Source organism: Phoenix dactylifera, chromosome 2 (genome assembly GCF_009389715.1).
Source record: "Phoenix dactylifera cultivar Barhee BC4 chromosome 2, palm_55x_up_171113_PBpolish2nd_filt_p, whole genome shotgun sequence".
Classification (NCBI taxonomy): domain Eukaryota; kingdom Viridiplantae; phylum Streptophyta; class Magnoliopsida; order Arecales; family Arecaceae; genus Phoenix; species Phoenix dactylifera.
The window spans coordinates 15,238,009-15,260,035 of record NC_052393.1 but is presented as its reverse complement, the minus strand read 5'-3'; the positions used below and the strand labels follow the sequence as shown (position 1 = coordinate 15,260,035).

Sequence of the window (22,027 nt, the reverse complement as noted above, 5' to 3'; positions counted from 1 at the left end):
TACCTAATGGGGGTCCACCGAGCGAGCGCCGCCACTAGACGCATGTGTGGCGAACCGAGGTCTCATCTTTTCTCATCTTTTTTTTCCAAGGGCTTTTTACGTTTCCTGGGAAAAAGATGTCGGAATCAAGAAAGTGAGGGGGTAAAAGGAGAAGATGGCGGCCTCCTTCGAGCTCGGTGTCTTCTTCCAAGTCTGGCCTTCCTCTCCCTTCCCTTCTCGGCCCTTCTCCAGGCCCTTCCTCTCTTCGCACGCGTGCCGCGCCGCCGCCTCCTCCTCCGGCGGCGACCCGGAGGCGCTCCAGCCGGAGCGCACCGTGGTCCGCTTCGGCCTCCCCAGCAAGGGCCGAATGGCTGATGAAACCCTAAGTCTCCTCAAGGTTTGCTTTTTCTCCTTCGCTTCCATTGTCCGATCTCTCTCCTCCCCCCCCTCTCTCTCTCTCTCGGTTTTCCTCACCGCGTTTTTTTCTCTTTGGCGATGATGTTGCCAGAATTGCCAGCTTTCGGTCAGGCAGGTGAATCCGCGGCAGTATGTTGCAGACATTCCACAGGTGGTTCGCTATTTCGAACATTAAATCTTCTTTTTCTTGATTTTGTTATAACTTTCAAGTTCATCGAACTCATAGACATGCGATAATGGAGGCATTTATTCGGATTGCAGGAGGTGTTCAAATGGCTTGGCAAAGGAATTTGCTTATTGTTGAGTTTGCTAATTAATGGGATATTTATATTTTTTGATGCTGCTTTTGTTTGAACTTATGATATATGATAGTCTGGCTACCTTGAGCCGCTAGATCTTGTATTTTTTGATTGAAGAAGCATCCTTGGCAATCATGATCGTTTCTTACATATTGCGCACATTTTTTTCTAAAGAATTGCCATCCAAAGATTTTCTCAGAAGTCAGAACCCTAATGAAGCATTGTTATTGCCGTAACTTTAGGCTAATCCTGTTTTGCGCTGAGTCAAATTGCTCTTGGTAACCTTTTAGTTACAAGAAACCTATGAAAACAAAAATATGGAAATAATAGTAAAAAGAACTTCATCATGTGTTGGATCTGCATTAGTTTTTTAATGTGCTTCTGAATTGCCCGATACTCCTAATCTTATTCTGGAGGTTCTTGGGTGGTTTCCACCAATAACTTTAGAATATCTATTTTCCTTATATTTTCTTGAAATTTGTTGCATCATCCAACACATGATCCTGAAAGCAATTTAGTTTCTGAAGTGGTGTAGTTAGTGTCTTAGATTTAGATATCTTGGAGTGTCAGCTTAAAGTATGAGTTTGTTCAGTTGTGGAGGTTTGTACACTATGTAACAGGCCTACAAACTAGACAGGCAGAAGGTGGTCAAGCATATCCTAGATAGTGTCGGTAATAGGTCAAGGCCTTTCCTGGCTTGGGACTGGCCTGAATTTCTGAAGGCATGACTAAACTTGACCTAAGCCTGAACTGGAGGATTCAGCCTAGGCCTAAGCCTAGCTTGTATCTATTCTTGAAGGCTTGGTAATTTCAATGAACAGGATTGGGGGGTGGGACATCGCAACCGACAAAGGAGGTTTTGGCAGCAGTATAACCAGCCATGCAATGGGAGAGTGGTGCTTGTGGTCAATAGTATCGGTGGTTCAAGAGGAGAGAGTTGGTGGAGAGGGGAGGACATGGAATGAGGAGAAAGGGGCAGGGAAAGGGAGCAAACAGGAGGGAAAAGGAGGAGGAGATGAATGGGGAGGAAAGGTGAGCAAGAAGGTGGTTCTATTTTGCATATGTTCAATTATATTTATTATTTTGAAGATATTCCTTTATATATACATAATTACATATACATATGCATATGCATGGAGGAGGGGAAAGGAGGAGGAGATAAATTGGGAGGAAAGGTCAGCAAGAAGGCGGTTCTATTTTGAATATGTTCAATTATATTTATTATTTTGAAGATATTACTTTATATATACATAATTACATATACATATGCATATGCGTACATACATTCTATATATATAATATTACATGGTTTGGGTTTCAAGGTAGTTTTGAGTTGGACCAAGGGGCCAAGGACAGTTCATACTTGGTTTAAGGGCATATGTGGCCTGTGAAATTGGAACTATTCTAGACTAAATCTTAATTTTGCTTTGATGAAGTGCTTCTCAAATTAGCTGGTCTGGCTAGATCCATTAGAAGGCATCCTTGCATCTGCTCTTTTAGGATTCAATTAAGAACTTGGATCTGAACCCAACCCATCTAATGCTGGGTCGATCTTGGAGGCTTGAGTAAAGATATGTTATGCGCGGGAAAAGAGGTTTGAGGGAGTATGGGTGGACAAAAGAATAATGTGTTTGGTGACAAAGTAATTCATACTAAAGTCTTGAAAATCTAAGTTCAGTTGGATAGCAAAGATGATGTGAGTCTGAGGTAACATGTCTCTTATCATTCTTGAAATTGGCCAACAGGTGCATATATTCAAGTATTAGTCTGATTAAATAGTCTTAATATAAGTAGAAAAAAGTGATTTGTTAACTTCAAATCTTATCTTATTAATTGTAATATGAAAAATTAAATATTATTGACAGCATGTCAAGAAGCTTTTTGTAATCCATATTATGATTGTCTTCCTTAAAGTTGTATTGTGCATGTCATTATGCAGTTCTCCATGAAGGCAACCTACTTTTACATCCATCTAGAAGTATTGTCGAATAGCTAATATAAATGGGGCAAAAGTAGCTGCAGAAGAATGTATATTATTATAACCTTATTTTTGAGATTATTCTTTAATACTAATTGTGTGATCAAGTGGAGAGAAGGCCTTAGAATCAAGGAAAAGAATGGCTTCCCTTTTGGTTTTTTGGAGGAAAAGATGGTCCAACAATGTCTTGCAGCTGTATGCTATTTACTTAGAATTTTGCCCTGCAGAATCTTGATAGGAAAGTAGAGGAAGTAAGATTATGTAACCTTGTTCCTTTACTGGTTCATTCTTCTGTTAGGTTCCTTCTCGAATACCATATTGTTATAAGTGTCAGCTAGTTTGTCTCCTGAATAAGCTAAAGCAGCTAGAAGATGACTTTCGGATGACCAACAATCAAGCAGTAAGAAGGGAGCTCTTCCATAATCCATAATTTGGCTTTATCGGGCTTTACTTTGAACAGTATTTATTTTATGCGGCTTTACTTCCATGTTTTACTTAGGAAGTTAGGATACACAAGGACCATTTATTCAAGCTGTCATGTTTGAGGGTCCTTTTTTTATTTATTTGATGTGGCACAATTGCCCTTTGACATTGCAGAAGATTCGGCTTTTGTTGTCTCTAATAACAGTGCATGTCATATGCAGTTCAAGATATTGAGGCATGTGTTGGTCTGTCACGTGATTAGGTTTTGTCTTATATCAGCCCTCACATTTTGTTGCTTGCGAAAAATATGTATAACAATGGATGCACTCCCATTGCAGCAGTGTCAGTGATCAGTCATGACTCATGACCCTAAGCTTGAGATCATAGCGACACCAATTTTAGCCCCCCTTCTAGCATTAGTACTATGCATCAATGAGCGTATCTTATTTTCTTAGAAGCAGTTGGCCATTTTTTTATGGATATTGCTGCCAACCAATTCTTTGCACATGTTCATGTTTCTAGGTACACTGTTAAATTTATTGCCCAATCTCAGGATCTTTTTTTTCCTTCATCTGGCACAGTGTATAACATTTATAAATGCTCATAGCAGCTATCAAACTTGGAGGTGTGGTTTCAGCGTCCCAAAGATATTGTACGCAAATTACAGTCAGGGGATTTAGACATTGGTATTGTGGGTTTTGACACCGTCAGCGAATATGGACAGGTAAGCATCTAGCATATCATGTAATACCAAATATGTTTTCTGGATCTTCAACTTGTCTTTGAGCCACTGGCCCACCATTTTCTGGCATTCTTCATTACTTCTCAATGATGGCAATTTGCACTTCTGCCAAGGTTGCTGCCGGATCGACAATGTCAATTACTGTAAACTTGTTAATGAGAAAGAAGAAAACATAATCCTTGAAGACTGCATAGGAATTTGAATATCAAGCATAAAAAATCCATCCATGACCATAATGGTCGTCTGACTGAACATTATAAGGAGGATACTTTTGAAAAAGTAACACGAGGTTTTTGTAATATGTAGCAACTAATAACAATGTCAAGAAACAAGGAAACTTCAGAAAAATAAACTGGGATTTAAAAGAAGAAAAACAACAACCTAAAACCTTGAACCTTTTATAGGAAATAACGGAATATTATGCAGGGTGTGGCTTGCTATAACTAGCAGTAGGAGTGGGTTCTGTGGGTCAAATTTCTATCCATGGTATGCTATACCGTACTGAACCGTACGGTACCGAGCCTACCGTACTGTACAGGTTTGGTGCCAGTACGGGTAGTGTACCGACACTCGGCATGTTAAAAAAATCTTGTATCATACCATACCGACACTATGCTAGTGTGGCACCGATACGGTACCGAGACGGCGAACTTTGTTTCTACTTGATCCATATCATACCATAATCGGCTTTAGGTCTTGGCTTGAGTCATCCACATAAGTAGTTAGGTTAAGTGTATGTCTATTGCTTGAGTTTAATTGTCTGTTGAACCTTTTTTTGTCTGGTTTAGTTGAAGTGATTAGGTTCATTTAGAAATTGTCTGTTTTGTCTAAACTCATATGCAAATCCTTTGGAAATTGGTTGAGTCTAAAACAATCTAGAATTTGGTGTAACTCATGCACTCCTGTCCATAAACTTGCATGTAGAAGCATTCTCCATGTATATGCGTCTATATGTTACTTTAGCTTATTCCCTTTTAAGCTGCCCAACTTGCTTGCCTTTCTGTATCTTTCTGGTTGTTTATTTCCTGAAATATTCTATAATTTCAGTCGTTCAGAAAAACTAATGGCATCCATTTTCACTGAGATATACCGAAGTTTGGTTTATCTTGGTTTTGGATGTCCAATGAGATTACTGTGATATGTCTACTTGAAATCATTGCTAAACGGCCTCTTTATGTAGCAATCTAGGAAATGGTAGATTTTTTCCTGTCCAGCTTAATTTTGCAAAATTCAAATCTGGTCCTGTTTGACTGAAACAACCAATAAAATCCTTTAAATACAGAAAATAAACTACTAAAGTCAGTTCTGTTCTAACTATTAACTGGATTAGAATTAGTGACTTGTGAAACTAATTGACATGCTAACAGTGATGCATTTAATGGTCTCAACTCAATATACCATTTATGCGAGTGATCTTACACCTGATTAGTTCTGCCAAGCTGGAGAAAATTAGTGCAGTTGTATGATTTCTGTGCTTCAATCGGTCCTTGAAATTCAATATTTGTTTATGCAGATGCACACAGGTGTCCACTCTGATTTGAGCGTATCAATGCATATTGGTTCTTGAATAACAGAGATCAGATTCATCAATAACTATTATCTAGCTATGGTTCAGACCTCTGTTGTCCTTTCAACCCTCCTATCCTCTATTTATTGCAAGCATAAATGGTCATAGAATTGTAGTAGTCACACTATATGTGCAATCTGAATGCTTCAAATTGAGCTGTTTGCATCTTATCCTCTCGTCAATTTGGCTGTAGATGTTTTCATTGATGTAGATGCCTCAAAAAAAGCAGCCTTTTCTCCATTCAATCAAATAGTCCTTTAACTTGGTTGCCAACTTAATGATTTGAGCCATATTTAACATAAAAGGGAAAGCTGGTCATCTTGTTTCTCTAGTCTTGTGATTATCAGTGTTTATATCTTCACAAAGTTGTCCATGGAGAAGAGCTAATCCTATCTATGTATGATGTTGTTATCCGATCAAATTTTCAATTTTTTCAAATTTTCTTAGCATTAAATGCCTGGCAATTTGGAATTACTGGCCTTGCAATACATGGTTGCTCATTGGAATGAACTAGCACCATAATCCACAGTTCTTCTATTTTGTAGTTGTCCTTGACCACATTTTCTCCTGACAATACAATCCTCAAATATTTCTTGTTTTGCTGTCAATCTGTCTGGATAAAATTGCTTTTACTTTTCCAGATCATCATAGCTGTGATTGATGCCAAACTTTTTCATAAAGGCTGAGTCTACTATGAAACATGAAAAGCAAAGAAGCTTGTTCTTTAGAGCAACAAAATTGGTAGGATTATTTTCCTAGGAGTCCCATGACAGTCAAAATAGTCAGTGTTTAACTTGATCAACAAAGTTACTAAGTTTACCTCCCATAAAGATTCTGAATGCAATTTGATTGAAACCTCTTGCATTATGGTGGATAAGCTTCCTCACAGGCTTTTAGATATGTATCTTCTAACCCTGTCCAGCTTGACCGAAAACAAACAACTCATTTTATATTCTCTTTAATTGCACACATTAAACAGAATGTGGGTAAGACAATGCAGTAAGACCATGAAATTGATTTAACATATTAAATTATGGTAGGAGGTTTTTACCATATACTCTTATAGGGTAGCAGTCTGGTTTCACGCATTTGAAAGTATTTCACATCTTTTTTTTTTTTAGCAGTTTTCATGGGCTGTTTGATGTTGTGCTTTGAGATCTTGGTGTCTGTTAGTGTTGATATTGCTGTTCGTTGTCTTGATGAGTTTGATACTGGTGATGTGTTTATGTTGGTACCAACTTGTTTATGTGGAAGCATATACTTACAGAGTTACAGCAATATTTATATCTTTTGGGCAGGGAAATGAGGATTTGATTGTAGTTCATGACACACTTGAGTATGGAGCCTGTCGTTTATCACTTGCAGTATGTATATATCTTGTCAGCCTAGTGCATACTTTTCACAGGAGCACTTTTGGCTTATAACCCTCTATGTTCAACGTTATTTTGCAATTCTAATAACGGTCTGTGACTAATCAGATTCCCAAGTATGGAATTTTTGAAAATATAAATTCCCTGCATGAATTAGCACAAATGCCTCAATGGACAACGGAAAGACCTTTACGTATCGTGACTGGATTTTCATATGTATGCTAACTTCTCACATTTCTTTTTACTTAAAACTTTTCTTTTTTTCTTAAACACTAATGCTTATATTTTGATTCTTTCTGCATAGCTGGGCCCGAAATTTTTGAAAGAGAAAGGTCTAGAGTATGTCAGTTTCTCAACTGCTGATGGAGCGCTTGAGGCTGCCCCTGCGGTGAGACTTTTCTTGAAGTCGTGCAACTTATTCTAAGTACTATCTAAATTTTGTTTTTCTTCTTTGAAAAGCTAGATAATTATATTATAGCTTATCAATACTATTCTCTTCTTTTTCTGCACTTTGTACTAAAACGTTTGCTATTTTGTTTTAGTTCTTGTTATTTTTCTTTTTGTGACATTTCTAAAAGTTCTGTTGAGTGTAAATACCAGGTTGCTCATTTTAATCTGTAATAAAATCTCAGCTTTATTAGGCCTTTAATTTATATTTGGTGGAACCAGTCTGTTGTCTAAATAGCATCTCCTTCAATCGTGCCCCCTTGGACTCAAATAGTTACTAGATATATTGTAAAGGATGGCAGCATAGCTTCAATATGATGCCTTTTGGCTTCTAGAGATGACATGCTAGACTGTTCAAAGCGGCCTATCAGTTACTTGGTTTTGAACCTTAATAGAGATGCTTAATTGACTCATATTTCTGAGTTTGAATGTTAATTAGAAATTTACTTTTAGTTGTTTATCAGATAGTAATTATTCTTTTTATAAAATGAATGTGCTTTAAAATTTAGAATCATTTATTCACCATTTTCCATGTTTACATCAAATGCTCTTTCTAGAGCTAAGGTTGGCAAGGTGCTAGGTGGTTTTAAGGTTGTTACTAAAACCTGTAGGCATGTACCTGACTTGGACATTACTTGGACTTGATCTAGACCCATATGCCTTTGGATCGGTCATGGTTCCAAAGATAGATCCATGTAATTTTTCAGGTCTAGTTCTACTGAAAATTTACCCAATCTGACTTGATTGAATTATATTAGGATATGGATTTTTGTTTTGATAGACCCAAGGTTCGCCGAACCGGTACCGAGACCCGTACCGGTCGGCATCGGGTACGCATCGGTATTGGTCGGCGTCCGGTACGAGTCGATACCGGTTCGAACTGAGTCGAACTGGATGGAACCGTCTGGTTCCATCCGATTCTGGCCTGTTCCGGCCAATTCCGGCTAGAGCCAATCAGGTTCCGGCCCCTAGGGGCCCGAACTGTTTTCTATTATCGAACATCCGACTGGGTCGTCTCGGTTTGGGCGGAACCGGCCGGTTCGGCTCGATTCAGCTTTTCTTGGATAGACCCTACCTTGCTTGAAACTAAACCTGATCTGTACCTGATAGCTTACTCACTATATAATATAAAGTTTATACTTGTATTCCTTACATTTCGTACAAAACTTATCAGCTATATTTTGAATTTATGTTATTAGTGAATAACTTTGAGGGCATTAAGGGAATTGAGCTTTCAAATAATGCTGCCTGCTCGAGACTTGTACTCGTCTTATCCATTCCAGCCTGGACTCAGTCTTTGTCCCATGGTTTTATACACTGGTTGTACAGTTGAGTGTCCCATGGGCCTGAGTGGTGGGCCAAGTATTTAAAACCTTGATTCTGTGCAATCGAACCTGCAAATCTGACATTTTCTAAATCTGTCTTGAGAACCATATACTTGCCTATTCCATGTCAATCACCACTGGTATATATTATATAAAGTGTCCTAACACTGCACTGCCAAAACATGCACCAATCTAGGGTTCCATAAAATGTTTGTATTAATAAGTTGACTTTGTGCAAGATATATGTTGTTAGGTGTAGTCGTTGAAGTGGTTTAACCGAGCCTTCTATTTTTACGTTAAAATCTGTATATCTTGTTGAATGTTGGCATGACATATCCCTTGCAGAATGATAGATGAAATGTAACATTTCCTGATGTTTCTTGGTGTTTCAGATGGGCATAGCTGATGCTATTATTGATCTTGTGAGTAGTGGAATGACCTTGCGTGAAAATGATCTGAAAGAAATTGAAGGCGGGGTTGTTTTAGCAAGCCAAGTAAGTTCTGGCTTATATCTCTGCTAAACTGTCTTCATTGTTATACAAGATCTATATTACTAAACCACTGGCTTAAGAGGAGAAAAGATGAGTTTTTGAATTTTAAAATAATTTTAAAGCGGGAAAGGTTTATATATCATGTGAGCGATTGGATGTTGTGCAGGCTGTATTTGTTGCTAGCAAGAGATCCTTAAACACTCGGGAGGGTGTATTGGAGATTACCCATGAGATTCTTGAAAGACTAGAGGCACATCTGAGGGCAACTGGGCAAGTTACGGTATGTAAAGAATTTGTTATTGTTTGTTACATCTAATGGTCATTGTAATGTTGTTTCTTTTTCTGAGAATTTGTCCCTAATTCTGTTTTAACATGCAAGGTCGTTGCAAACATGAGGGGAAACAGTGCAAAAGAAGTGGCAGAGAGAATTCTTAGCCAGACATCATTATCTGGCTTGCAGGTAATGATTGATAATAGAATATAGGAATTGTTTTTTATAACTTGTTGGACATTTGTTTCTTTTTTACTATGAAATCTTTGCTGTTCATTCTAGCTAGGTGGTCACTGTCATAGTAAGCTTTTCCTTGTTGATACAGATAGACATTCACCACTTGATTGACCATGTTTTATCTTTTTTTGGTCACTAATATGTATGCAGCACTTTGTTATTTAATGTCAGGATGATACATGATAGATATATATTAAGTTCCCCTGCTGGATTATGCAGCCTGGTTGGTACATACGGTTCTCTGTTTCTGAATGACGGACAAGGCATATTCCTCGAAAAAACGCCAAGTGATTAGAGATTGCATTGAAAGACATCCACCTTATAGGCAGAAGACATCAAAGGTGAGAAGGTCTTATTTTGTAACCTTCAGGCCTCCAGGTTAAATTTGGAGCAGAAAAAAATCTTATCTTTTTAGTGGGGTTTTCAGTGAAATTGGTTCAGGTCAAACCCTTCCAATGCACATAGTTAAGGGTGTGGTCTTTTGAGTCAAGCCACTCCCATAAAATTCATATTAGGACTCCTTTAGAAATTTCTTCACTCTTTCAGGAATGGATTTAATGGTGCATTGGATTCATGTCATGTCTTTTGAATCGACTGTCCGCTTAATGCAGGCCTTCCTTCTATTTCTGGGTCAAAGAAGGAGCCAACTGTCACAAGAAATCTGCTGATCTGGTTGGTTGTTGGCTGTTGGAGTCTTAGTTGGACTACCAAATAAATATCTAAAGGAGAGGATCTAGTGGCCAGCGAATATTAGAATTTAGAGCTGTTTGGAGTCTGATTTCTTTCAGTCAGAAAGTGTTGTAATGCCTTATTTTAGACTTTTAGTTAGAGTTGAGGGAGTTCTAGAGACATTCTAGATGGTCTCCTAAAGCAGTTTGGTTTCTTCATGGATTCCATGACAATCCTAACTCTGTAACTGACTGCTAACATCTTTCAAGGTAAATGGTTCCCTTTTTTGGACTTAGTAATTATAATTGACTACCCTAATTTATGTTGTAATGGAAATGCAAACAGGGCAAAATTGTTTGTACTTTAAATTATCTATCTTTTTGAGATTAATAAATTAAGAAGTTTTAGATCTATGATTAAATAAGACTATGAAAACTTGGGTAAGTACTTAATTATTACAATATAAATACTGTACTGGCATGCAAAGAGAATGTAGCAGCAAGTGTAGAAAATAAATCAAACTTTGTTCCTTATAGATGAAGGTTATACTAACTTGATTGTGAAGTAAAGGACAACTTGAAGATATATGAAAGAAGAAACAAGAAAATGAGAAAGGGCGAAGAAAGAAGTGACAGAGGAACCATTTCCCCTAATATTTATTAGTTTCCTGTGTTAGTAACTCTTACTTGGCTAGGAGTGCTATTAGGCAAACCAAGAGGCAAGGTCTGCCAAACCGTGCCAAATCAGCTGGTTTGCAGTGTACCAAACCAAACTGGTGGGCTACCGGCATGGTTCGACATATTTATTCGATTCTCCTCCCATAGATTTGGCGACCCTCGCCCTTCGCATTTTTTCGCAGCCTCGCCTCCCCTTGAGCACGCAACCCTCATCGGCATCACCGGTACGCTCTCCCTCTCTCGCATGTGGGTTTAGGGTTAGGATTTCGAGCCCTTTCTCCCGTTCGAGCCCTCTACCCCCGACGTTGAGGGCTTTCAAGCCCTCTCCTTCTCTCCCCCTCTCTCTTGCTCCCTCTCCCTCTTTCCCTCCCTTGCTCCCTCTCCCTCCCTCTCCAACTCTCTCTATCTTTCTCTCTCTCTCCTTCTTCGTCTCCCACTTCTTCTTTGGCCATCCCTGTGTTGATGAGCCTTGGAATGGCGTGGTACAAACCAAGCTATGCTGAACCGGTACCGAAAGCCGTACCGGTCGGCAACCGGACCGGTTCAGCGTGTTCGGTGCCGTTTTGGTACCGAGCCCGTACCGGGAGAGCCCAGCCGGATCCGAAGCCGGAGAAGGAGAAAAGAAACAGCGAGCAGGGGAGGGAGGGAGAAGGAGAGGCTGCGCGGACCCCCGCAAAGGGCCGCGGGGGCGCAGCAGAGGCCGCAGGTTCGAAACAGGGGATGTGGCCACGACCTTGACCTCCGCCGTGCCCCCGCGGCCTTCGCCGCCCCCTACACCCCGCCCCCCCTCCCCCCCCTCCCCCCCCCCCTGCGGCTGCTTCTCCCTCCCTCCCCCGCTCGCTATTTCTCTTTTTGTTTTTCGGCTCCGGCGCGAATTTGTTTCTACAGCGGAATCGTACCGGTAAGCTACCGGACCGACCGGTACGGGCCGGTTCAACATACCATGGTACAAACCCATACTGTGCCGATCTGGTCGTTGGACGGTACATCTTCGGATACAGGTTCAGCGGAGCTTGCCAAGAGGCAATCCAGTTAAGTATATTAAGTTGATTTTAAGGGTTTAACTCAACAAAAAAAAGGCAGGTGGTCATTTGATCCTTTTTTTTTTTTCTGTGTCTTGCTTGAGAAGAGCTGTAGACATGGTCTTCCTTCTTTTGGCCTTGTAGCCTCTTTACATCAGTTTTCTGTTTTCATGTTAACAGTCCTTATAGGACACCAAACTAGGAAATCATGGGCAGCTAAACTAGATAAATTTTTGGAGCATTCTATTGCCTTATTTGATATTAATCATACTTTCATTTCATTTGTAGGAGTACAAAGACTCCTTTTTATCCCAACCAGATCCACAAGCTTATAAAAGGGGGAATCCACAAGACTGAAGTTAATGAAATCTCTTCTTGTTAATGAGGAAACACTTTCAAATTTAGGCACAATGCTGAGGCTTGTGGCAGTGTGACACTCCTAAGTAATTTGTATATTTGTTTTTAAGATTTCTTGTGTCATTCGTTAATTTTTTTCCTTCTCTCTATTCACAGTTTTACAAGTTAAAGACCTTCAACTTTCTTAGAATCCATAAAATGCTGCTAACCTCTTCATTCATCCATATTCAAACTGCTTATGATTCTTTATCATGAGCTCAATTAAATCCATAAAGCTAAATTTTAAAAAACAAACTATGGCTGCCGTTATCAATGCCAGCAGCCTGCTAAATGCCTGATTCCTTCAATAGGAGGATGAAACCTCTTGTAAAACCACAAACTAGCACCGGTCCATATCTTGTTCAAGTTTGGGTTGGGCCAAAATCTATGCCAAACTTGGATATAAGTGCACAGTTAACAAAATCAAACCAGACATGCCGGTTGGATCGAAAAACTAATGAACCAAACTGCTGGTTGGTCTGGTTACTTTGAAAGACTGCATTTGCTATCAACCTGGCAATACCAACCCCGACCCATTGGGTTTTTTAGCTGAACTAGCACTCTTACCGGTCCTTAAAAAGAACTGACCAGTTTTTTAAAATCATATTCAGTAGGCCTGTTTGCCATTAAACTTTAAACCCAGCAAAGCTTTAAATATAAGGATATTTTGTGAAATTAAGTTCATAAAAAGATAAAGGAAAACCCTAAAACTAACCCAATTCTCCCTAATCCCCTCGTCTTCCTCTCTGGCTTTCTTTCTAGCTTTGTTTATCAGCCTTTTGCTCTTCTGCTCTGAAGACTAATGACCAAACCTCCTTTGCATCTTCTTGCTCCTTCAAGTCCATCCCCCGCCTCCCCAAACCACCACCAAAAGAAAAAGGGGAAAGAAAAAAGGAAGCTGGTGGCACCTCAGATGCAACCTGTCCCCATGATCCACCTTCAATGGTAGCCTCTCCCATCTCTCCCCCCCTCCCTTCCCTTCCCAGCAGCCCCATTCCCATCCTTGCCTCTACCCTCAGCCGCTCCTTTCCTCCACCTTCAATTGCATTCTCTTCCTGCTTTTCCTCTAGCCTTACCACATTCTTTCCACCTTTATTCATCAACTTTTAATGATGGTTTCTGGGCATGATTTAGGTTTTAGAGTTACTTTGCTGCGAATGTGGTGACGATTTGATGAAAATGGGTGATCTAGGAACATCTATCAAGGACTTTTGTTGCCTTTTATGAAGATTGAGGGATTTTTGAATTTGTCTGTATGTTTTTGAAACCTTAAGTGCGTCATGCTCATGTTTTCTGTGTTCTCATGGATATGCTAATGTATAGTTCTACTGCCAATTTAAGTTACGAGATTGGTTCTGAAGATGGTGCTAGGAAGCTCAACTTCATATACCTATGCGGTATTAGATTTTTCTTTAGTTCCATAGATACTGCCTAAATTTACATAATTTCCCTGCATATGGTCTATTATTATTTTCATTATATTAGAGTTATTTTAATTTTTAACATACTCCATCTGGTTGATCTGGCAGTTGAACTGGTGACCTAGTGACGTGGTTCCTTGGCCAAAGTGTTGTTCAATCCAGTTCTAATAACATTGTATGAATGGGTTGCCCTTTGGACCTAACCTGACCAATGATTTCATATCGGATCTTGTTGGGTCAGAGTTTTGGTCTGTTCATGAGAGGACCCAATCCATTTGCAGCCCTGCCCTTTGTTAGTTCAATGAAATTTAGCTGAGTATTAATTGGAATTTTGGCTTGAAACTTACAGACAAATCTGGAAGTTTCTGCTGGAATTAACTTTATTTGTTTAATTCTGCTACTTTAATTCTATAATCAATTTGAGAACTTCGTGCATCAGTTGCCTCAGGAAAATGAGGGGAAAAGTAGATGGCAAGTCAGTGGTCTAAAAATCTTTTGAAAGTTTGATTACTCCATAGGATACCATTTTTTTTAAACTAAAGCTGTACGTGATATTGTATGTTGTTTTCTCTAGGCTTATATTTTAACCTTAACTGTCTTATTATAATTTTTTTATTGTTCGCAATTTAATAATTTTCAAGTGAGCTGATGATCTTTTTCCTTATATCTAGAAAAAATCAGCCTAAAAGGTTATGGCGTTTATCCTAGTTTAGTTGCATATCAATTTATTCAGTAAAATTACAGATTTTGGGGATCTTATGGAGCCTTAAATAGTCTGAGAACTGGTTAGCTCTTTAGTAATTTCCATGTTCTTCTGACATTTTTTTTTTGTTCTTTTGCACAGGGGCCTTGACATTTTTTTTGGTTCTTTTGCACAGGGGCCTTGACATTTTTTTTTGGTTCTTTTGCACAGGGGCCTACTCTAAGTCCTGTGTATTGTAAACGGGACGGCAAGGTTGTAGCGGACTACTATGCAATTGTCGTATGTGTGCCCCAAAAGTCACTTTATAAGTCTGTTCAGCAACTGAGATCTGTGAGATATCTTCTCTTATCTATAAATCTGATTCACTTTCTATGTGGATTTTTTTCTTAAACAAATTTTGCATGCAAAAAGTTCTTCTATTGAACCCCTTTATGAAATGATTAGTGCTTCCATATGTCAAAGCTGAGGACCACGCTTTTTTTTAGTTTCCTGTTGCATCATTGACTAGATTGTAACTACATAGCCTTGGGCCGCCCTAACCTAATTTATTGAAGTACGAAGATTCTTTTGCAGTCTAGGTAGAGTGCATGTGGATACAATTTAAGGATGAAATTTGTACTCTTATCCTACAAAGTGTTGGAAGTTCCTGAACATTTATCTTTTGCCCTTTTCCCATTTGCAGATTGGTGGCAGTGGAGTCTTGGTCTCTGACTTGACCTACATTTTTGAGGAAGAGACTCCCAGATGGCGTAAACTTCTTTCACAACTTGGATTATGACCCTTTAAGCACCGGTAGTTGTCGATGTTCGTTGGCTGTTTTTGTAGCATTAATGGTAGTCAGAGTTCTGATCAGAAATTAAGCTAGGTGAGTTTTTGACGAAGTAAACATTTTGGTTAGAAATTATAGCTGTAAAGGTAATTCCATTTAAAGCTAATAAACACTGCAGGAACTAATTTGTAACTAGCAGCATTATTAGTCTCTTGCTTCCATATCTATGCTGTTGTTGTGCTTCCATATCTATGCTGCTGTTGTTTTATCATTATTTTTTTTTCATGGTTTAGAAGTATCTTGGAGAATTAATATAGATTGGTTGCTGTGCTGGTGTTGGAAGCCTTAGTGAAACTCAGTACTTATTGTTTGTTCCTCAAGTGGAGTTTCTTGTTTTCTTGATATCTCCCTTCATTTTCTATAATGCTTGTATTCAAAGGAAAATCATTTGTTGATGTGTAGGTAATACTGTTTGCGGCTTACAAGCTCGTTGGAGCTGATAGATTTTTGATAGAGTGAGACTGCTTTCAGAGCCATCACTGTTTGACAAGAACCTCAAGTGAAAATGTGATTGTTATGCAAGGGCATTGTCCACTAGTTTATTAGCAGTCAGTTTTGGTGCCTTGTGTTATATTGCATAACATGAATGTATTTCTATCTTATTTATGCAGTTTTTTTTTTAATTTGCTGTATCATGTCAATATTGCTGTCATTTGTTGTTGCATTGAATAATTTTGCTGTAATTTTGGTTGGTGTTTGACTGGTATGGTCTGCTCTTAATTGTTTTAAGAAAACATAGTTTCACTCATGTTACCTAATGTAGTGGTGTGAATTATGTTTTTGATTTCTGGTGGTCTTCTGGGAGAATAGTAGGTTTCCTAACCTGAAAATGTAGGTGAAGCCTATTTGCTATTGTCATGCCCCGAGTCAGTAACAGACGTCCTGTATCTGATCATATCATAATAATCTCATAGCAATGATAATAATTTTTTGATCCTCAAAAATCAAGTTAATCAATATCTAATCAAATTATTCTCATAATTAATTATCCCAAATTAACATAAGTCAAAATATTCTAATAATTATTATTGTTCAAATCAAGTAAAGTATCCAAACTAAATTAAATCAATTTAAACTAAATTATGCTAGAAATTTAAATAATTATTGATATCTTCAGAAGATTTAGTGCATTTTTTTAAGTTTTGAGTACTCATGATTCAGAATTTGAAAATAGAAAAAGAAAGAATAATAAGCTACACTAGCTTAATACATAACATGATATATCAAAGTGTGGTATAGAAATGCTAAATATATAACTAATTAAATAGTATCATAGTGATTGGCAATAAATCAAATCTTAAATTATATATATATATAATAAACTGATAATTGATTGAACATCAGGATCCAATAGCATGCGTCAGGTAGTAGATACAAGGTGCACAAAATACTGGATAATAGATACTACTATTTTAATCCCTATTTGTAGGGTCAGATTATAGTCGTGCTAAGAATATATATATATACAATAAATTTTATAATTTATCTGATCAAATTTTCAAAATTTATCTTATAAGAGTATTAAAATACATAACAATTATGACAATAATAATAGTATGCTTGATGCATTTAATCAAATATAAAAAAAAGATCATCATCAAATTCAATAACTAATTATACAAATACACTTTGAAATGTTAGTTTACTTACATTTATTTCGCTTCAAAATTTCACTTTATTTAGACAGGTTAGCTTCACCTATTCAAAGCCATTAAAATTCATTATCAACAACTTCAAAACCAAAGAGAACTAAGAATGGGTTAAAGTGAGCAAAATAATCCATGTTTGGGGGCACTGCATGGTGTATGGGTTCATACCAGAACTAGGGTTGAGAGAGGACAAGGTCGGCTAGATAGCGGTATCCGACTGCCCGAGTCGGTATGAACAGAATGAACTAAACTAATCAAAATAAGTTATGGTTTAGGTGACCTAATGAAGATCAATGGCGACCAAATTTCAGATGTATCCGGCAAGAGTCGAGATAACGAGCGACCATGCCAGTCGAGTATCGAGGGTGATTCAAGGCCTCCATACTATGTCAACTTGGATCCAAGCAAAAGGGAGATATCGCTTTAAATTAGGATCTTTGGATGTGCTTAGACAGAGAAAGAGAGAGAAGAGAGAGAAATAATAAAGAAAAATAAAGAGGAAAAAGAGAAGAAAAAAAAAGGTGATCAACGACCAAAAAATCAACGATAAGGGGTGACAGCGATAGGGCGGCCAATAATGGAAAACGAGAAGAAACGACTGAATGACGTGTCTCGGCCCTTTCTCTCTTCCTTCATGATCCTCGGCAGTGGGGCTCCTGTGACTGTCCAGAGCGGCATAGGGGACAAGTCTCTATATCTGGCGACAAGCGCCGATAGTGAAGGAATCTAGAAAAGAAAAAAATAAAGGGCCTTTTTGGCTCAGAAAGCGGGGGATAAATAGGCCCCTTTTTCTTTAGATTTATCGGATGAAAACTTAGGTCGGCGTCGAGGCTTGTGAACAATGAAACAAAAGGGGGAAAGAGATTAAGGCCCTTATCTAGGATTCTAGCAAAGCCTGGCTGCGACTTTCGACGGCTGTAGTGAATCCAAGCCGTCGGCAACCAAGTAGAGAAAATAGAAGAAAATGGTGGCAGCTGCGAATATCTTTTGGTGAGGAAGAATTAGAGGCTCGAGAGTTTTAAATAGGAGCGGAGGCTAGGCTATCCTAGCCTTTGATGGAGTTCGTGGTAGAGGAGGACCCTCCGTCGTGTTCTATCAGGATATTGCCTTGTTTCTGGTTCAGGATGGGTCTTCGGGCGGCCTAGTGAGTCCGGACCTTACCACTATACTGCAAGCTTTTTCTCTTGTTACAAGTGGCTGAGTAAAATAGGCTCTCTGAAGCTGTGTGAGGGTTACGTACTCAAAAATTGTTAATCCTCTTTTAAGTTGTTATCTAAGCATTTCTTTTTTTTTCTTTTTTTTTTTTCGCCCGGAGTGTTTGCATTCTAACCCCATCACATTATAAGTAGCAAAAAGTTTCTGTTGTTTCATTGATTTAGAATGGTGCACTCTATTATTTTTGTTATCATGGACTTGGTCCTAATATCAATGAGGAGAAAAAATTCATCTTTTTTGTATGGATTCGTTGCCCCCAACACCCCCCCCCCCCCCCCCATCCCAAGCACACCCACAAAAAAAAAAAAAAGCTTCTTTTTGAATTATCAGAAAATTTTTTAAATTATTCTCAATTTTCCTCCTCTTCGAATCATTTTCTGAATTATTCTCCGCAAACTAAATTGATCCAAACCTAGTTAGCTTTTCTCGAATTAAAAACAAATTTTATGAATTATTTAAGAACTACTCTTGACTAATTTAAGAAACTTTTGTGTTATTGGATTGATGATATCATATATTGTTCCTGATAGTAATTTTTTTCTATTAGTTTTTACTTCCGCTTCTTTATACTTATTTTAGTGTAAATAAAGTTATCAATATTTAAGAAACTTTATTTTTTAATATCTAATTCTTTATTATCCAAGCTCATTGCAAAATTTTGATGATTTTTTTAGATTTTTTCTAAATTTTGCGTCATTAAATCTATTTTGAATTGTTTCAAAATATCCAACATGCAACTATGCTCTTGTTCAAGTTTTGGTGAGATTCTTGAAGATGCATTGGAGCTATCAAGTAGGGCTAGAAATGAATCATATGTGGATCGGATATGAGTATATCCATATCCTCATCCAATTTTTTTTGATATCTACAGGTAAGATGTTAACTCAATATTGAAATTAGTATTAGTATTTGTTTTAAATAGATAAATGTACAAATCAGATATTGATACTATGAAAATAAATGCAAAAATAAATCAGATCATCGTTAAACTTTATGAACCACTAAATCAAATAGTCACCATACGGAAGGTAAATTTAGTTATAGCCATTATCATTTGTTTTTTATTTTTTTAAAATTTATAAGATATAATATCTATATTATTAAATGAGAAGATTGTGCCATTTTTGATTCGGTTTGTCGATGATTAAGAAACCCTTTATCTATTTATCACGAATATTTGAAAAAAATATGATTAGATGTACATTTTTTTTTTCTATTTCTATAGTTATACTCTCATATATCTGGGTCTCTTAAATTGGATTCTAGTTAAAAAAATCTCTACTATCTCTCGTCCAAACCTCTAATTTAAAATAAAACGAAACCATGGATATCCTTTCTCCAATCCAGGTATTTTATCTCTCTTGTCCATCTATTGCTTGAATTCTTAATCGATGTGTATCTACATTCCAAATAAGTTGTTTATCCATAACTCAATCCTTTCTTTGGCAGGTAAAGATATGTATATTGACCTTAGTTAGAGACAAAAATTGATCCAGATAGAAACTACCTTATCCATTTTATCTTTTATTATCAAGCCTTCATTTGTTTATTTTGTCATAAGTTCTTGATTTCATGCTGTATTCATGAAATAATTCTATCTGGATCCAGAAGTAAACTCAATGATGAACGGATTTTGTATGGATCCTAAGTTAGTTGCACCCGGAATTGTCCACTGGAAGATTAGGAGAAAAGTCTTGTCAATAAAAAAATAAAAAAATATCTCATATTTTGTTGTAAATTTTAAAAAAGAGCAATGGAAAAATAGATTTTTTGTAAAAATAAGATATCCATATTTTATTAAAAAAATAAATCTATATGTAATATAGAAAAGTTTAATTTTCACCAGCTAGAAATTTGAGTAAATTTTTTTCCAATAATATTTTTAAGCTTTTAGATAGAATGAGGTAAAATTCTTTTCTTTGTTAAAGGCATAACAAGTATTTTTCATAATTTTTTTAGAAAAATAGATACTCAACTAAATATAAGTCACTCAAAAATGTGTTGCTTCCCTATAGTTAATTAAATATATAAAAATTACTTTTTCAAGCATTATATATCTAAACATTAGCTTTTCCAAAAAAAATATTTTAGTATTTTTTTCTTTTGCAAACCAAACAAGTCTAAACTTTAAGCCAAACTTGAGGTCTGTCAAACCAGAAACCTCATATTATCCAGTTAGTTACATGCTTGCGCACATATATGGATAGTATTAGTTCTATTTACACATCCTACGATTTCACATCTTTTAATATACAAAATTTTCTTCTATAATGTAGACAAAAAAAAGAAAAAAAAACAGTAATGGCATATTATACATGTCTCTGCACTTGATTTTAAAGTGAAGCGTGTCTCTTGAAATTTTAGTTAATTTTTGTTACATAGTTAAATATCAAGGGCTTGTTATTACTGATTCAATTTCTGTAGCATGCATAGAATATTTCAGATAAATTTTCTAAAACACATCCAAAATTGATGCACATTTTTGTTTCCCAAAAATCGGATTTTTAACTCGTCGGTTATGACCGCTGAGCTTCGGACGGCCTAAGAGGGTGTCTCGTATGCGAGGCAGGTACTAGATGCGGGTCGCATCCTCCTTAAGGGGGACTCGACTATGGTAATTGAGTGGATCTGAAGACAGGGGTGCTTAGTTGAGGATCGGTTGCTGCTTCACGATATTCGCAGAGTAGGGGAGGTTGACTCTTACTAGGCCACACACGTATATCGGAAGGCGAATAGTGCTGTAGATTTGGTTGCTTCCTTCGCGACTCATCACTTGTAAGATTTTTTCTGAATAGATTACGGAGTTGTGCCTATGCCTTTGCGTAGCATTTTGTTTTCTGATTTTGTTAGCCGTCTTCAAACTCGTGGGGTGTGAGCCACCAATGTGTAAAAAAAATAAAATAAAATAAAAAATAAAAAATCAATTGGCTGGTTCCTTCAACGGACGGGGTATAAATTAAAAATTAGACTTCAAATCAATTACTCGAGATTGTCGAGCCATCACTGGCCGCTCCAACCGCAGGAAGAATAGATGATTTCTTTCTCACTTGGGCTCCAAGTCCGTTTCCGTTAGGCTGTATTAATTAATTCTAGCCAACGCAATTCCCACCGCTCTCTCCCGTTCCGTCCGTTCCCAAGCACGCCCAAGCGCCTCCACCCAAGACCCCTCGAACCCTAAGAAAACCTACCTAAGGCTGCAAATGGGTCGAGTTGACCTGTGACCCGACCCGATCCGATCCGCATAGACCTGACCCGACCCGAATTTGAGGATTCGTGGGTCCGGGTCGGATCCGAATCATTTTCTGGGTCAGATCTGGGTGTACCGAATGGATGCGAATGGACCCGAAGAGAGAGAGAGGAACAGCTCTCAAGGGAGTAGGAAGGATAGCAACATGCATAGGTTCATAGAATCCAATGGAACCTCGGCCCGTCAGGATTCTCTCTCGATCTATTATACTGTTGACACCTTTGGTGTCTCGGTTGCTGGTTTTTTTTTTTCCTTCTATTTTTTGGTTTTTGTTTCCTGTAACTTTTGAAGGGAGAAAGTGAGGGGACGCTGAACTGAATATGGGTCATGTGCCAGTTTCTGCGATGGAATTGGATTTTGGAAGAAGGTCTGGGATTTTTTTTGCCCTCCTGAGAGGGGAGCTGGGAGACACCAAGTTCCGTCCAATTAGTCATATAGATAAAAAATAGTGTGGTATGAAATTTGGCTTGTAGACCGACTTAGTTAGCACGTCACGGGCCATCCGTTCTGACTGGAGGTCAATTGCAACTCTTTCAAGTCATGGGTCGCCCAGCACCTTATAATTATGATATTACCAAATTAGATTTGTCCAAATTCTTCCCAAAAGCGCAAAAAAAAGTAGTTCCGATTCGGACCAAACCCAATTCGATTTG

At 37.8% G+C, this 22,027-nt stretch overlaps 1 protein-coding gene across 7 annotated transcripts; it reads left to right on the top strand.

Annotated features, from left to right (window-relative positions):
- The first annotated feature begins 95 nt into the window (after nucleotides 1–95).
- LOC103722185 (ATP phosphoribosyltransferase, chloroplastic-like) lies at nucleotides 96–16,016 on the top strand. Of its 7 annotated transcripts, XM_026810434.2 has the most exons (13): nucleotides 300–376; nucleotides 488–547; nucleotides 658–695; nucleotides 3,707–3,820; nucleotides 6,704–6,769; nucleotides 6,884–6,991; nucleotides 7,080–7,163; nucleotides 8,940–9,041; nucleotides 9,205–9,318; nucleotides 9,418–9,498; nucleotides 14,645–14,764; nucleotides 15,117–15,299; nucleotides 15,666–16,016. In XM_026810434.2, exons 3-12 carry the CDS (start codon nucleotides 669–671, stop codon nucleotides 15,210–15,212), a joined length of 912 nt encoding a protein of 303 aa, XP_026666235.1. In that variant the 5' UTR covers nucleotides 300–376; nucleotides 488–547; nucleotides 658–668; the 3' UTR covers nucleotides 15,213–15,299; nucleotides 15,666–16,016. The 7 variants fall into 7 exon arrangements, with proteins under 7 accessions (XP_026666233.1, XP_026666232.1, XP_026666234.1 ...); XM_026810432.2 differs by lacking the exons at nucleotides 658–695; nucleotides 15,666–16,016 and adding an exon at nucleotides 9,697–9,887 and having other exon boundaries at nucleotides 96–376; nucleotides 15,117–15,280; XM_026810431.2 differs by lacking the exons at nucleotides 658–695; nucleotides 15,666–16,016 and adding an exon at nucleotides 9,766–9,887 and having other exon boundaries at nucleotides 97–376; nucleotides 15,117–15,280.
- The last annotated feature ends 6,011 nt before the right edge of the window (nucleotides 16,017–22,027 follow it).

What these genes read in the sequence shown, in the direction of transcription:
- LOC103722185 (XM_008812646.3), top strand. Translation starts at nt 155, where the DNA reads ATGGCGGCCTCCTTCGAGCTCGGTGTCTTCTTCCAAGTCTGGCCTTCC. An exon ending in CCGTCAGCGAATATGGACAG is followed by an intron (nt 3,821 to 6,703) that starts GTAAGCATCTAG and finishes TCTTTTGGGCAG; the next exon opens with GGAAATGAGGATTTGATTGT. An exon ending in GGGTTGTTTTAGCAAGCCAA is followed by an intron (nt 9,042 to 9,204) that starts GTAAGTTCTGGC and finishes GATGTTGTGCAG; the next exon opens with GCTGTATTTGTTGCTAGCAA.